This window comes from Patella vulgata, chromosome 5 (genome assembly GCF_932274485.2).
Source record: "Patella vulgata chromosome 5, xgPatVulg1.2, whole genome shotgun sequence".
In the NCBI taxonomy this organism is placed as follows: domain Eukaryota; kingdom Metazoa; phylum Mollusca; class Gastropoda; family Patellidae; genus Patella; species Patella vulgata.
In genome coordinates, this window is record NC_065883.2 from 37,950,502 (window position 1) to 37,965,381 (window position 14,880).

General features: G+C 35.6%; 1 protein-coding gene and 1 pseudogene across 1 annotated transcript; both read right to left on the reverse strand.

The window, feature by feature from the left end:
• Positions 1–261: 261 nt before the first annotated feature.
• LOC126821491 (uncharacterized) lies at positions 262–5,888 on the reverse strand. The gene is made up of 7 exons (XM_056100978.1): positions 4,523–5,888; positions 3,105–3,222; positions 2,654–2,732; positions 2,336–2,454; positions 2,001–2,083; positions 1,457–1,548; positions 262–932 (listed from the first exon to the last, which is right to left on the reverse strand). The coding sequence occupies exons 1-7, from the start codon at positions 5,170–5,172 to the stop codon at positions 580–582; spliced, it is 1,494 nt and encodes a 497-aa protein (XP_055956953.1). The 5' UTR covers positions 5,173–5,888; the 3' UTR covers positions 262–579.
• Positions 5,889–8,648: 2,760 nt separating this feature from the next.
• On the reverse strand, positions 8,649–11,296 carry LOC126821490 (uncharacterized; annotated as a pseudogene).
• Positions 11,297–14,880: the final 3,584 nt, after the last annotated feature.

The window sequence follows — 14,880 nt, forward strand, 5'->3', positions numbered from 1 at the left end:
GCACAAAAATCATTTGCGTCATAAATTAATGACAGGATAGATTGGTATATTCTCCCTGGAAATATCTTGGCTAGATGCAAAAAGGAAAGAAGAGGCTTTGGATAGAGTAAAGCTACTCATGAAACACTCCCCACACTGGCAAAGACTTAAAATAAATGGATGGTAATTACATAAATTAATAATCTTGTATGCCAAAATACATATTACAGCTTCTGCTTCTATACAATTTTTAAATCTTATTTGTCAGAGATTAAAATCAGATGGAGATCTTAAGTAGTGCTTCAATTCGATGTTAGCTTGTATATTTGGTTTTCTGTTCATTATTTATACATTTTCATCATATCGTCACAAATAATTGGCCAAATGCATTGGCTACGAGCTTATCAAGCTGCTACAACTGAATCCATGTAGGTCATGATTTACATAAATGATAAAACATAAGTGATTTTGCAATCAGCAAGTGGTATAAAAAAAGATGCATAAAACAGAATAGTTAACCAATATCTGACTCTGATCCCTTCAAGAGTTAGTAATACCATAATAACTAAAAACCATAATATATCTCAAGAGCTTATTAATTCACTGTTTGTTCAACTTGTCAATAATTCTGAACAATTTTTTTTTCAAGACATCTTTTTTTCTTCTCCAGATTACCCCACCCTTTTCCTTGCTGATGGCGATAGCTTTTAAGCACTGAGCCGGAGTAGGCCTTATCTTCTTGTTTATGAACTTCTTGAACAATTCTCGAATCTCTGCCTCTTCTTCTTCTGACCACTTTGCTTTTGTTGTTATACATGGCCTTTTTCTTTGGCTTTTTCTTGTATCTTCTTCACTATCACTGTCCATTTTTGTCTCATCAAAAATATCACTGTCTATGACCTCAGATGCTTGAAAATTTACCATTGTTTCGGTGTCTCTATTAAAAACCACGTCTACAATGAGAAAATAGAACATAAAATAGGTTTGGTTTCCATAAAAATGCCAAAAAATTATCATAACTTAATTGTGGTAATCAGTCTTTCTAGGGAGTCTCATCTAAATGTATTGTTAAAATTCTTAAAGAAAGGTAAACCAGGATCAAACTTTCTATCCAAATAGCACCCCCATTAAAATAAAGACTTTTTGGGGAAAAAAGGGTGCACTTATTACAGACGTGCTGTATTCCTGATTGTTCACAACAATAATTAGTGTCATGGATGAAGCAGAACATGCTAACTCTTTTCAAAACACATGCGTCAAGATCTGTGCCAAGGACCAACTAATAGACAGACTAGCTCAGCCTAAGATGCTATCCTTGTAAAATATGGACATTATCATTATTATTTTACTGTCTTTTTCTGTATTGTTGTTGACATAAAGTCTGTCTATGGATGTCTACAACAATAAAGAATTGACTGTCGTTTTCTACTAATAATGATTAACTGTTATTATATATGTATCATGAAAAAATAATTACCTTCCATTTGAACATCAGTTAAGGACTTATCCTTGAAACGCCCAACTTGATTTGTGTCTTGAATAAGCAACAACTTTGCTATCTGTGTTTTTTTCTAGAATGTCACTTGTACCTCTATAACAAAAAACTTAAATCAGTCAATAATACATATCAACAAATATTAATCATCTATATCGGCTCTATTCCAAATTTATAATTTGCAAATTCGCTTTAAAATTTGGCACACATTAGAAAATTAAATAAAAATTCCACAGGATTAAATACTTAGGATTCCTAAAAATTAAATAGAAAATACAAAAACAAAAAGGTGTCCTAATCAAACCACCGTAGCAATGCTAACAATTTTTGATAAGAATTTTCCTTGAAATAAATATAAATCTAATTTGTGATACATCCTTCCCCTGTAATCAATTAGATAGTTTTATGTTCAAAATGTTTGTCATAATGAGCGAAGATGTAAGCTGTCAGATGCACTGTTTAAAGCAGATGGTCTATGAGGTAACAAACAAGATAATAGGATAGATTTATATAAAAAAAAGCTTACCGGTAGTAAATTTTGTGCACGTCCATGCTATGACCAAGATGGTCTAATACCCATGTCATCTCATTTGGTTTGAGATCTAAAACCTGTAATAACAATGATATTACACAAACACCTGGAATATATCCTATAGACTTAAATTGTCATCTTGATTTAAATTATTACACTTCTTTCAAGCTTAAGTGAATGTAAGCATTCTAAGTTGAGAACATATTTTTGAACAAGTTTAAAAATTAACTTGAATAATCAAGTTAGTCAGGGTACCAAATTTCCCAACAACTACTAAACAAAAAATAATTCACTATTTTTGTAAGGCTCTTTATAGTTATTATACATACCTGAGTTATTGTAGCCATGTATTTTCTTAAGGTCGTACTTGTGATAAGTTCGGGTGAAGATAACGGTGCTTTGCTGCAAGCCTTTGCTAAACAGTTATAAGCTCTAATCACACCATCTTCTGGAATACAAAAACAATAATTCATTTCTACCAATGCAGTTCGAAGCTAGGTAAATAACAGAATCCAAACTGGAGTGAACAAATTTAAAACAGTAAAACTCTGTGTCAAGTTTTTGAATTCATATGAATCCAGATATGAAAAATGTTTGCAAATTTCAATTATTTTATTTACCTTTTCCAGAACGTATACCACATCTACTGCGTATTTTGCGATCAGTCAAAAACTTTAAACCTTGTTTTGTTATTTTAGGCAAAATTATTGGAACACCACGTCCAGTCTGAAAAAAAAAAAAGAAATTAGACAAAACCATTTATTTTTCAGAAATAACATACCTGCAGAGAAGCCATATTCAACAGAATTATGTAACTATTGACATTTCTTTAAAAGTTGAAATAGGAAAGTTTCTTTTTTAAGAGCTGTTTTAGTGACAAGAGCCAGATACTTATGCTTAATTTACTATAGTAATAGATGTATTGCACACCAAGGAGAGACTAAAGTTTCAACTGTGTGAAATTTTTACTAAGCAAAGGTGAGAAAATCTGTCAAATTTAACTCTTAATGCTATTCTATAAAAATATCTTTCAAATTATGGCTTCCAGTATCAATTTCCATTTAGTTTATTTCTTCCAAAATTCTAATATTAACCAACCTTTCCTCTTACTGTCATCACCTCTTGTTCCTTAAGTAACTTTTTTTCAAAATCTGTTAATTGACCTACTAAATGTTCTGGGGCTTCCCCTTTTCGTATTTTCTCATAATCGGTTAGTCTGAAACAAATATTTTGTAATTTGATGCAGAGAAATCAATTCTATATGACTAATAAATCAAGCATTAACCCTTTCAATGCTAGACGTAAATCCACTGCCTGTGCTAGACCCTTTTTTGAGGAAAAAAGGGAGGTTGGAACTGAATGCCAAGCAGTACTTATGGAAGCTTTTATGAAAAATCTTTTTGTCTGTTGGAATGGGCATGAGGTTGGGCTAAGAGGAAAAAATAGAATTTTGGAAATTTGCATAATAATGTAGTCACGTGACGTCATGACGGCCATTTTGGATTTCTTATTTCTCACTAAAGCTAACACGAAAACGAATTTTTCTCCATGAAATACTTAAAAGATATTGTTTTTTTCACTGGATTTTGATAAAGATATATAAAATGAACAAATATATCAATAGCAGCCATGAGCAATGCCGCCACGAACACGCGCATCACGTCTCCCGCTGCCATGACCACGTGCGGATTGCAATACCTTGTTTTTACTTTCACTTTCACTTTCATCCCCAAGTCCTATATCATTATCAATATAGTCAGTCAATAGATCTACACGTTCGGGACTCAGGAATTGCCTACGTCTTTTACGATCCAGCAGGTCAGCATTATTATCAACATCAGAATTATTGTCAGAATCTACTGCAGACACAGGGCTATCGTGTTCACATTGGGCTTGTTCATCATGCACGGGAGACATAGCTAGCCATGGGCGGAACGTCGCGCAACAAATCACACACTTCATAATACCAATCACTGTCCTGACTACTATCATTATCAAGTAACTGGAAACGAATTATGTGTATCACCCGCCTCGAAATTGTCCACGTGTTGGTGAGCAAGACGTCATTCACGACTTCGTCGAGAGTGCATCATCAACATTGTCACTATGCACTCCGCCATTTTACGGTTTGCCGCTTTGAAACACGTGGAAATATGTTCTAGTGTATAGAAAATACAATAGATGGCACTTGCAGTTACGGTTCTAATTTTAGCGAGGGCTTTACTGAGTACACGGTAATACCGGGTACGTGCATTTTACCGACATTTTATAATACCCGGTACTACCGGGTATACGCAGTGAAAGGGTTAACATCAATGTAAAAATTAAACTGCCAAACAAGCAATATTAGCTATGTGGAATCTCCAAAAGGGATGCTAAAGTAACACCCAGTTCCAAAGTGAAATCATGCGTTTCAGAAGGGTGAGCATGCCCTGCCTTTTGAACACGGAAAATAATGCTTTTGAAATTCTAGAAAATGTAGGCTATGGAAAGAAAGGAGCATCAGCATACTATACCTTATTGCTTCAACTTCGCCTACTCTTCTTCTGTTATAAACCACAAGCTTGGCAGAGATGGCTTCAACAACAGAAGTAAAGTTTTCAAATGTCTCCACATTCAGATTCAAATTATTAATTGTATCTTCAATACTTTTGTTTAATATGGCAATATCGTCTGGTTTGGGTAGTGGTTGATTTTTGTTGTATTTCTTTTCTTCCAGCAAAACATTTGACAACTTAGCGATTCTTGTTCCCCAAAATATTTCCATTGTTTTCAACAAATCTTCTGCTTCTTTTCGACTTGTCTCATTGTTGGTCATTATCGCAATTCCTATTTGGCAATTGATGACTCTTTTGATATAAAACCCAAGTTTACGGGCATTACTAGGTTTCTGAAGATTGTCATCGCTAATGGCATCAGCTACTTTCAATGTGGCTTTCACTATGTTGTCCAAATGAGATGCTTTCAAATAACTCCACAAAGTTGGTTCCTCTGATATGGGATATTCTCTGAGATTTATTAACAAACGTGCGCATAATCTCATAATTTGAGAAATATATGCCCCTCTTTTCAATTTGTTTCCAACATTTTTCTGCATCCAGTAATTTCCATGCTGTACTATGAGTGGATCTTCACGAGCAACTTTGCCTATATTGTCCATTTTCATTACAATAAAAACTTCTTTCAGAAGAGCTTCACTTGGTTTAGTTGGTATGCGTCCAGTTATTATTTTTGATTTGAGTTACTAAGGAAGATGATTTTGTAAATTCACTTTGAGCTAGACATTTAGCCTTGTGCTTTCGCAAAAGCTTGTGGGTCATCCATAAATAACAGCCTGGGCATGGCCCAAAATCTTCTACTTTAAAGTTACCTTTTGGCCGTCTTTCTAGGATTAGTTCACCCTTTCCACTGTTAATTGTTTTCATATTAAATTTATGGTTAAATTTACCACGAAGCAAGGTTCGCCGTTTACGCATGCAATCTTCATCTTCTTCTTCCACAATTTCTGTCAATTCCAAACAACTAGCATGAGCCACAAGATGACGGTTTCTTGAAATGTGTTGTGCAAAATTGGAAACTTTTTTATCACACAAGGCACAATATTGATAGCTGTTGTATACACGGTTTACCTTCTTTTTTTCCCCACATTTTGTTGTTGAATCCTTCAGTATTTTCTGTACATATATGTCATTAATGTCGTCAGCCCTGGTAATATTTGCCTCGTTCACATCTTCATCATCGCTTGAAAAGTCTGAAACTTGTTGTTTTGAAGACTCTATTTCATTAAATATGTCAGCACTGCCACGTTCATTAGCTTTAGCAGTTAGCATAGGAAAAATCTCGCTTTCGTCTGAACTGCAACTGCTACTGACATGTGATGTCTCTTCCGCATTCTCTGGCTCATATTCTGATCCAGAAGAAACCATAAGATCATCCGAATCACCATAACAAACGGGTTGTTTAGACCGCAAAGAAGTTCGTTTTCTTACTAGCGATACAGTGGTAATGTTCAATTGCACCTCCTTATCAGAATTTACAGCATTCTTCTCATGTGATGTGGACTGAAAGGCATCACCTGAACTTAAATTGGGGTATGTTTTCGCGAAACAGTTCGAATTGAAATTCTTATCTACACTGCATATGTCATCATCCTCATCAGAAGAAAACAGATCATCAGAAATTGGTGGGCGAGTTGACTCAGTTCGTGACGAGATTTTAGAGTTTGAAAATTCTGGTTTTGATATGACCGGGATAGGTTCTGGTGGAATTCTTTCTGAAATTTCTTGCTGCATCTGCAGAGCTAGAGTTTTTGATTGTGTTGGCATAGCTTCAGTATCAGGTTGCATCTGTACTTTGGTTTCATCAGTTCCATCTTCAATTCTATTCTGTACTTTGGTTTCATCAGATCCATCTTCAATTCTATTCTGTACTTTGGTTTCATCAGTTCCATCTTTAATTCTGTCAGTTCCATCATCAATTCTATTCTGTACTTTGGTTTCATCAGATCCATCTTCAATTCTGTCAGTTTCATCATCAATTCTATTCTGTACTTTGGTTCTGTCAGTTCCATCTTCAATTCTATTCTGTACTTTGGTTCTGTCAGTTCCATCTTCAATTCTATTCTGTACTTTGGTTCTGTCAGATCCATCTTCAATTCTATTCTGTACTTTGGTTTCATCAGATCTATCTTCAATTCTATTCTGTACTTTGGTTCTATCAGTTCCATCTTCAATTTTATTCTGTACTTTGATTCTATCAGTTCCATCTTCAATTCTATTATGTACTTTGGTTCTGTCAGTTTCATCTTCCATTCTATTCTGTACTTTGGTTCTATCAGTTTCATCATCCATTCTATCAGTTGATGAAACTGATGATGAATCAATTCTATTCTGTAATTTGTTTCCAACAGATTTATCAGAAACATTTCTGGTTAAATCAAATCCATTTGTATCATGATTATCAACTTTCTCTTCTTTATTATATCCTTGATTACTGAAAAACTTTGCCTTCTCCACATCTTTTTCATATTTTATTAACAGGTCACTCTTTTTCTTCTTTAGTTTTTCTGAAATATATTATAATAGCAGAGTTTAATATTCAAACTTCAACAATGAGCCTTGAACAGCAAAGTGCATGTCTCTCAGTCTATTAAACAACTTAAGTGGTCATCATGTTTCATACCAAGTGCAATCCCTTAAAATATGTAGATACTCTCTGAATTGGAGGTATTTTCCACTCCACAAGGGGCAATCTCCAAAATAGAGGTGGTCTTTATTTTTAGATGCCTTTGAATTTTACATAACTGCTTTGTTTAATTGATGATAAACTATTTTTAAAGAACTGGGCATGCGGAAGAGTAATATTTTAATCTAAACAAAAAACTAACTCTGTAAACATTTTAACTTTAAAAAAGCATGCTACAATTGAAACACAAATAAGTTTTTTTTTTCTTTTTTGAACAATAACAATACAAAATAAGGATGGAATATATGTAAATTACTTGAACTAGACATTATCAGAAGACTAGCATCTTGAAATGATAGGCCTACAACTTTAGATAAGTGAGTTACGTTTCTGTAAGGAAATAAATTTACAAAGTTAACATATATGTTTAGAAATAATTAAAAAAAAGACAGTTATATAAATGGAAGAGTGATAGGAATAAGCTAAATTGCATTGACATTTGAATCAATTAAAAACATAAATAAATTATCTAGAGAGTTATTTCTTTTTTAATGCAAAATATTTTTTGCTAAAAGGCTATACTGCAGTCAGTTATTCATAGTATTTAGTAATTTAGAACACCAAGTTTAATATTAAATTGTTAATATTTGAGTTGCTAAAGGATTTACTTTAAACAAAATGGTCCTTTAGGTATTTCATTTATTTATGGAATGTGAAAACCTAACAGAAATGAAATGAAATGGAGTTTAACGTCCTACTTTTCTGCTCCTAACCTGAAGAAGGGCATAGGCCAGAAAACTTAACCCTTAAACTTCTTTTAAAAGTCACATAATTCATGATTGTGTCACTTTGTGGTATTATCATATTAACAAAGTTAATTTAGAGTTTTCTGCCAAGTGGTAACTTAAAAAAAGAGTACCGTAGTTTTATTACAGTAACTCCACAAATCAAAAAATTAATACATACACATGATCCTCTTCAAAAAATCCAATGGTTACTTTTTTGTCAGAAACAAAATCAACAATATAGCCAGGCCACCATACACCATACTGTAGAGGACATAATACAATATCACCTAAAATTCATAAAGGCAAGATAAATTGATTCAAACATAATTATTTACAATTTAATAAAAGTGGAAATATGCTATTTGAATTTCGACTACCTGCTACCTGTATTATAGAACCATAATCTTTAACTTAAAGTTTCAGGAACTGTCAGAAATAGGTATTGCATAGGTATAGGTATCTACAGTTCATGTTTAAACTCAGGTTGCAAAATAAAGTTCTAAGATTATGGTCTTTAAATATTGTGATTGTTACCTTTCTTAAAAACTGTAGCTTTTGCCCTCTTTTCACAAGACCCTAAAATAAAACAGTCACATGATAAATATACAGTACGTGGGAGGAACTAAAAATCATCATATGTCAAATTCATTAACCAATTGATCCATTTCAATTAGAACTAATAAATCACAAAATCAAGTTCACACAAGTCCAAAATTAAGGAGTTCACACACTCCAATTTTAAGGTGTTTACATAACATTGAAATTTGAAAGTTTACAAGAATCAAAAATTCAAAAATAAACTTAAGAAAAACAAGTAAGGGGGAAGTTAAGAGCTAACTTTTATAGATCAACATTAAATAAAATTAGCATACTTCCAAGATCTAAGGGCTAGCCTAACTTTGCTCTGAGATCTAAGTCTAAAATCACTTAAATTGAAAATAATTTTTCTTCAATCTACTGCTTTCATTTTCATAAAAAAAATTCTTATAAAATCAGAAATGAAAAAATCAAGAATATAGCTTTGGAGCTTTTTTTTAAAACTAGAGTCCAAGATAAAGGAGTTAATAAAAGATCATATGGCGAAAGGAATCCACTACCAGTAATAGAACTCACTTAAGCCAAATCTGTATTCCATTTTAGAAACAAACAGTCCCATCTCCTGACTGTCACACATATGATAAATACTATAACGCATAGAACTATTAAAGTAAGACTCGCTCGTTCTCGATAACGGCTGTGATTTAAAAAATAAAACATACAATTATGAAAAGCTTATTCAATTGCCATGTTAACGATGTATGTTATTGTTTTATTTATAAATAATGTTATAATTATAAAGTCCAAACAGCAAGTCCAAACGTATAAAATCTACGTCATTAAATGCACTTATGACGCCACATCACGGAAAGTACCGATGATGCTAATTACAAAATGGTGGAACGTGTTCGAGTTACTGGATCAACACGTGACCGTCAACGTCCTGGTCCACAACGCGTTACAACCCAGGCTCAAGACGTTACATCTGGGTCACTCATCTGCGTGACAGATTTGGCCCAGCGACTCGAACAGGTGCAGCAGTCGTTGGAAGACAAGGACCAGTAAGTGCCAACACCGTAAGGCGTCGTCTAAGAGAAGTAGGACTCCGTGTACAACGACCTCATGTTGGAGCTATCCTCAGGATCATCACCGTCAGCGGCGTTTGATATGGGCTCAAGGACACCAGACATGGAGAAGAGTAGACTGGCAAAGTGTGCTCTTCAGTGTTGAGAGTCGCTTTCATCTTTGTCACGCTGATGGCCGTCAACGTGTGTGGAGACGTCTTGGGGAACGTCTTGCAGACTGCTGCGTCTTCGAAACGAATCGATGGGGTGGGAGAAGTGTAATGGTGTGGGGAGGCTTCACATTTCATCACCAGACCGCCTTACACATTTGCAGGGATCGCGTTAATGCTGTAGTCTACCGTGATGATGGCCCGTGTAGGACACACGCACTACTGACATGTGTCGTACTTTTGGTTTTGACCCCTCTGACTTTGTACCCTTGATTACAGATTAAACATCCATAAGTGTACAAATGTGTTGTTATTGATGTGTTCCCATTTGAATATTGTTCACAATAAGAAGTAAAATAAATAAGATATGTTTACAGGATCATTTTGTTATACGAAAAACTAAGTGATGCGTTTTCCATGGCGCTCAGTATAGTTTCTTAACTTCAGTCCAAACCTCTCTACTTCAAAAATCTCACGCCTGGTGCTGATTTTTTTGGGTTCACTAACGAGACTTATTACTTTTGTATATTCATACCATATGATATCAAGTTGAGATGGCCAAATGAATTTATTTATGCAAATGGGTTGCATGGTAGACACTTCGACTCCGTCTTCATCTGCCTGTTTAATTATGCCCAGGTAAGGTTTATTATCATAGTTGACTAAGCACCATCGACCAACAATATGAACTGGGCATACATCAGGAGGAATAACTTCTAGTACAGTAGCTGGTTCTTGAGTATGTGGTGGAAGGGTCGTGGGTTCGGGTTGAAGGGGTTGAGCACCAGAGAAAGTAACTTCCTTGGGATTAAAACATTCACACATATTTGGTAAATTTCCACAATAACAGGACAAACGTCGGATGCTGGCAACGCCCTTGTTTGATGAAACGATCTGGTGTGTTTTCATGATGCCTTTGACTGCCTGTAGTGACGGGATACTCCTGTCAACACCATCAAGTTGCTCCTTGGGTATGTAAAAAAAAGCGTAGATTGAGTTCCTTACTGCTAAGTACTGGAAACAGCACTTCCGCGTCAGGTATATCGTGTCCATGCGAAACGACTACATCCGCTGTTCGTTTTAAAACCGCGCCGACACCATCGGGTGCCCCTTGCCGTGTCCCGCTTCCCAAAAATGCCAATCAACTCCATGGAAGCCACGATTAAACGGTATGGTTGACAAGAGGAAGGTGTTTGTCTTATTCCTGTATTGTGTGGTTGGTCCGTCGCTCTAAAAATGTAGTGATTGGTAATGAAGCTTAGAACCGGATCAAGACAAGTCCATATTGCTCTGGCATCCTTTCGTAGGCTATCAGATATCGTGCAAAATGAAATAACCTAGATTTGTATGTACAAAACACCAGTATGAAGAGTAATCTGCACATGAGAGCCACCAAAATGAACAACCTGAATCTCGTTTGAAAATTTGCTGACCCAGTTTTCTGAAAAATCAATATTAATGAGAGCATGGGCAGGATCATCAGCGACTTTTTCTTTCAGGATTTTTGAGCTTTTAAATTGGTGTTTAATGTTGAAATGTGTTGACATATGTCGGGAACGAGCTCTTCAAATCTTTCGATCATATCTTTGACGGATCCCTCAAATTTCTCCTTCTGCATTATTTTTATTTCTTTAGCTTCTCCATCCGCTGTTTTCGGCTCAATTCCTTTAGTTTTTGGTTTCCACTGAAACTAATGTGTTGTTTGCTTTTCATCAAAAATGTTTGTTTTCAGCTTCTTTACATTGCAGAGACAGCATTCACCAAAATAACACCTGTATTCATCTCCACAACACACAGCTTGTGTTATTTTTTCTAGAGAATTTTCTTCAATGCGGCAAGCCTTTCAATAATCAATAAAACATTTTCTTGTTTCTTGCAGAGGCATGTGTCACGGTCGGTTAGTTTTGGTGGAACAACCCAGAATGGTCGCGGTCTACAAAATGTTGCATATGAACACATATGAGCGGGAAATTCATTGCAATATTTTAAGTGAAGCTCCTTCAGCGAATCATTTAAAAAACGAATCTGTTTCTTATTCTTTAGTTTGGTAATGGTGTCTTTTTTACCTGGTTTCTTCAACCAATGCATGGTGGAACAACAGGGTTCTTTTGACCTGGCTGGTTGCGCTTGAATTTGTCAGCAGGTGTGCGGTTTTAGAACGTTGCGACTTGAGTGACATTTTTATTTGTGGTGGCTTGTTCATGAACATTATCTGACTTATTTTTCAACCTTTCAAGTCTCTTTTTATACGCCCACATTGAAATATTGTCGTCACCCTCGTCCGTCCGGCGGTCCGGCGTCCACAATTGCTTGTGGACGCTCTAGAGGCTAAAGTTAATATCTGATTGACTTCAAATTTATGCACAGTGTTTAAGGTCTTGAGACGAAGAAGCCTATTGATTTTCAGCGATTTCCGATAATTACTGCCAGAGTTATGGCCCTTGATCACTTTGAAAAATCTTGTGGACGCTCTAGAGGCCAAAGTTAATATCCAATTGACCTTAAATTTATACACAGTGTTTGAGGTCATGAGACGAAGAATCCTATTGATTTTCAACGATTTCCGATAATTACTGCCAGAGTTATGGCCCTTGATCACTTCAAAAAATCTTGTGGACGCTCTAAAGGCCAAAGTTAATATCCGATTGACTTTAAATTTATACACAACGGCCATGAGACGTAGAATCCTATTGATTTTCAACGATTTCCGATAATTACTGCCAGAGTTATGGCCCTTGATCACTTCAAAAAATCTTGTGGATGCTCTAGAGGCTAAAGTTAACATCCGATTGACATTAAATTTATACACAGTGTTTAAGGTCATAAGATGATGAAGCCTATTGGTTTTCAGCGATTTCTGATAATTACTGCCAGAGTTATGGCCCTTGATCACTTCAAAAAAATCTTGTGGATGCTCTAGAAGCGAAAGTTAATATTCGATTGACTTTAAATTTATACACAGTGTTTAAGGTCATGAGACAAAGAAGCCTATTGATTTTTCAGCGATTTCCAATATTTGCTGCCAGAGTTATGGCCCTTGATCACTTTGAAAAATCTTGTGGACGCTGTAGAGGCCAAAGTTAATATCCGATTGACTTTCAATTTATACACAGTGTTTAACCCTTCCTGAGCTAATCCCGACGATTGTCGGGATAATTTTATAGTCTGTCAGAGCGGCACCCAACGATAGTCGGGAAGTTTATTTAACTTGGTTTACTCCCCTGTAAAAGCATGGTTTTAACCTTAGATGGTGTATAACACGAGTTTTTATTACGAGGGGGTTTCCTCTATTGACGGAACAACCATCAATAGTCAGAACAGCCGAGGAATGGCGTCCTTCACAACAAAAACACTTCGGCTGAATTTAGCCGTGAGTCCCGATGTCTATGACGTCACGCCTATATTGGATTCGGGTAGTGACTATACTATTAGTGGGGATTCTTCTTGTGATGAAATGAAATGAAATGAAATGGAGTTTAACGTCCTACTGTTCTGCTCCTAACCTGGGCTAATGAAGACGGGCATACGCCATACAGTGTGCTATGAGGGAAATTTTGCCCGGACAGCGGCACTACGGCCTACTCTTATATCGAATTCCAACTGCCAAGGGATCTTTTACGTGCACGCCAATGTGTACACGGGACCTCGGTTTTTCGTCCCATCCGAACGACTAGACAGCTTTCCTTGTCAGCCCCTCCGTCCTGCATCACTGACAAGGGAGAACCACGCCGGAAAATCTAGATGAACTTTCTCGGCCAATGCAGGGATCGAACACCCGACCTCCAGGCTAGCGAGCTAGCGCTTCTTGTGATGAAAATTCAGATGTTCGTCACAAAGTAAAGACACAAAAAAGGGAGACTTCTCCGGAGGAAATTATTCGGCTGCTTTTATACAGTCGCACACGTAGATCGCTACCAATATAGAAGTATACGATATGGTCAAATTGGTTACCATGGCAACCCTAATGTGAATATTTCGGTATATATTATTGTTATTTTCCAAATATTTAATTTATTTTTATTTTATTGTTAATAAAAACTTGTTACTGATGATTTTTATATGTGTGTTGCCTACCGCAAAATTGTCAATACTGCTCGTTTACATTTTATTATTTTTAGAAAAAAACATTATTATCACAATTTAGTGACTTTTCCCCAAAAAACCTATACTATTCTTACAAAAGAGATATCTATCATGTTAATAATCCATATAGCTTTATTTCTGACCATCTTGAATTTTTTAATGACAAGAAAATATCCAATATTTCATTTATGACAATAATATGGCAGCCATTTTGAAACACACTGGTAACCATAGTAACCATAAAATCTAAACTAAACATATGCAAAAATCCCAAGTCATATATAATGGATATACATTTGCAATTTTACAGTTGTAGTCACATTCATATTCAAGGTATGCATGGTTTTTCACAACAGGGTCTAAAGCTTGATTTTTACTCAATATTTGCATAGCCCTCTATGGGTATGAAGTGGTTAGCTCAGGAAGGGTTAAGGTCATGAGACGAAGAAGCCTATTGATTTTCAGCGATTTCCGATAACTACTGCCAGAGTTATGGCCCTTGATCACTTCAAAAAATCTTGTGGATGCTCTAGAGGCTAAAGTTAATATTCGATTGAGTTTGAATTTATACACAGTGTTTGAGGTCATGAGACGAAGATTTTCAACGATTTCCGATAATTACTGCCAAAGTTATGGCCCTTGATCACTTTGCAAAATCTTGTGATGCTCTAAAGGCTAAAGTTATAATCCGATTGACTTCAGATTTATGGCCCTTGATCACTTCAAAAAATCTTGTGGATGCTCTAGAGGCTAAAGTTAATATCCGATTGAGTTTAAATTTATACACAGTGTTTGAGGTCATGAGACGAAGATTTTCAACGATTTCCGATAATTACTGCCAAAGTTATGGCCCTTGATCACTTTGCAAAATCTTGTGATGCTCTAAAGGCTAAAGTTATAATCCGATTGACTTCAGATTGATGCACAGAGTTTAAGATCTTGAGACGAACAAGTATATTGATTTTCAATGAATTTTTATGACTTGAACAGTTAAATCCATGATATTAAAAGCTTTGCATACAAAACGTTAACATGGGGCAGAACTTTA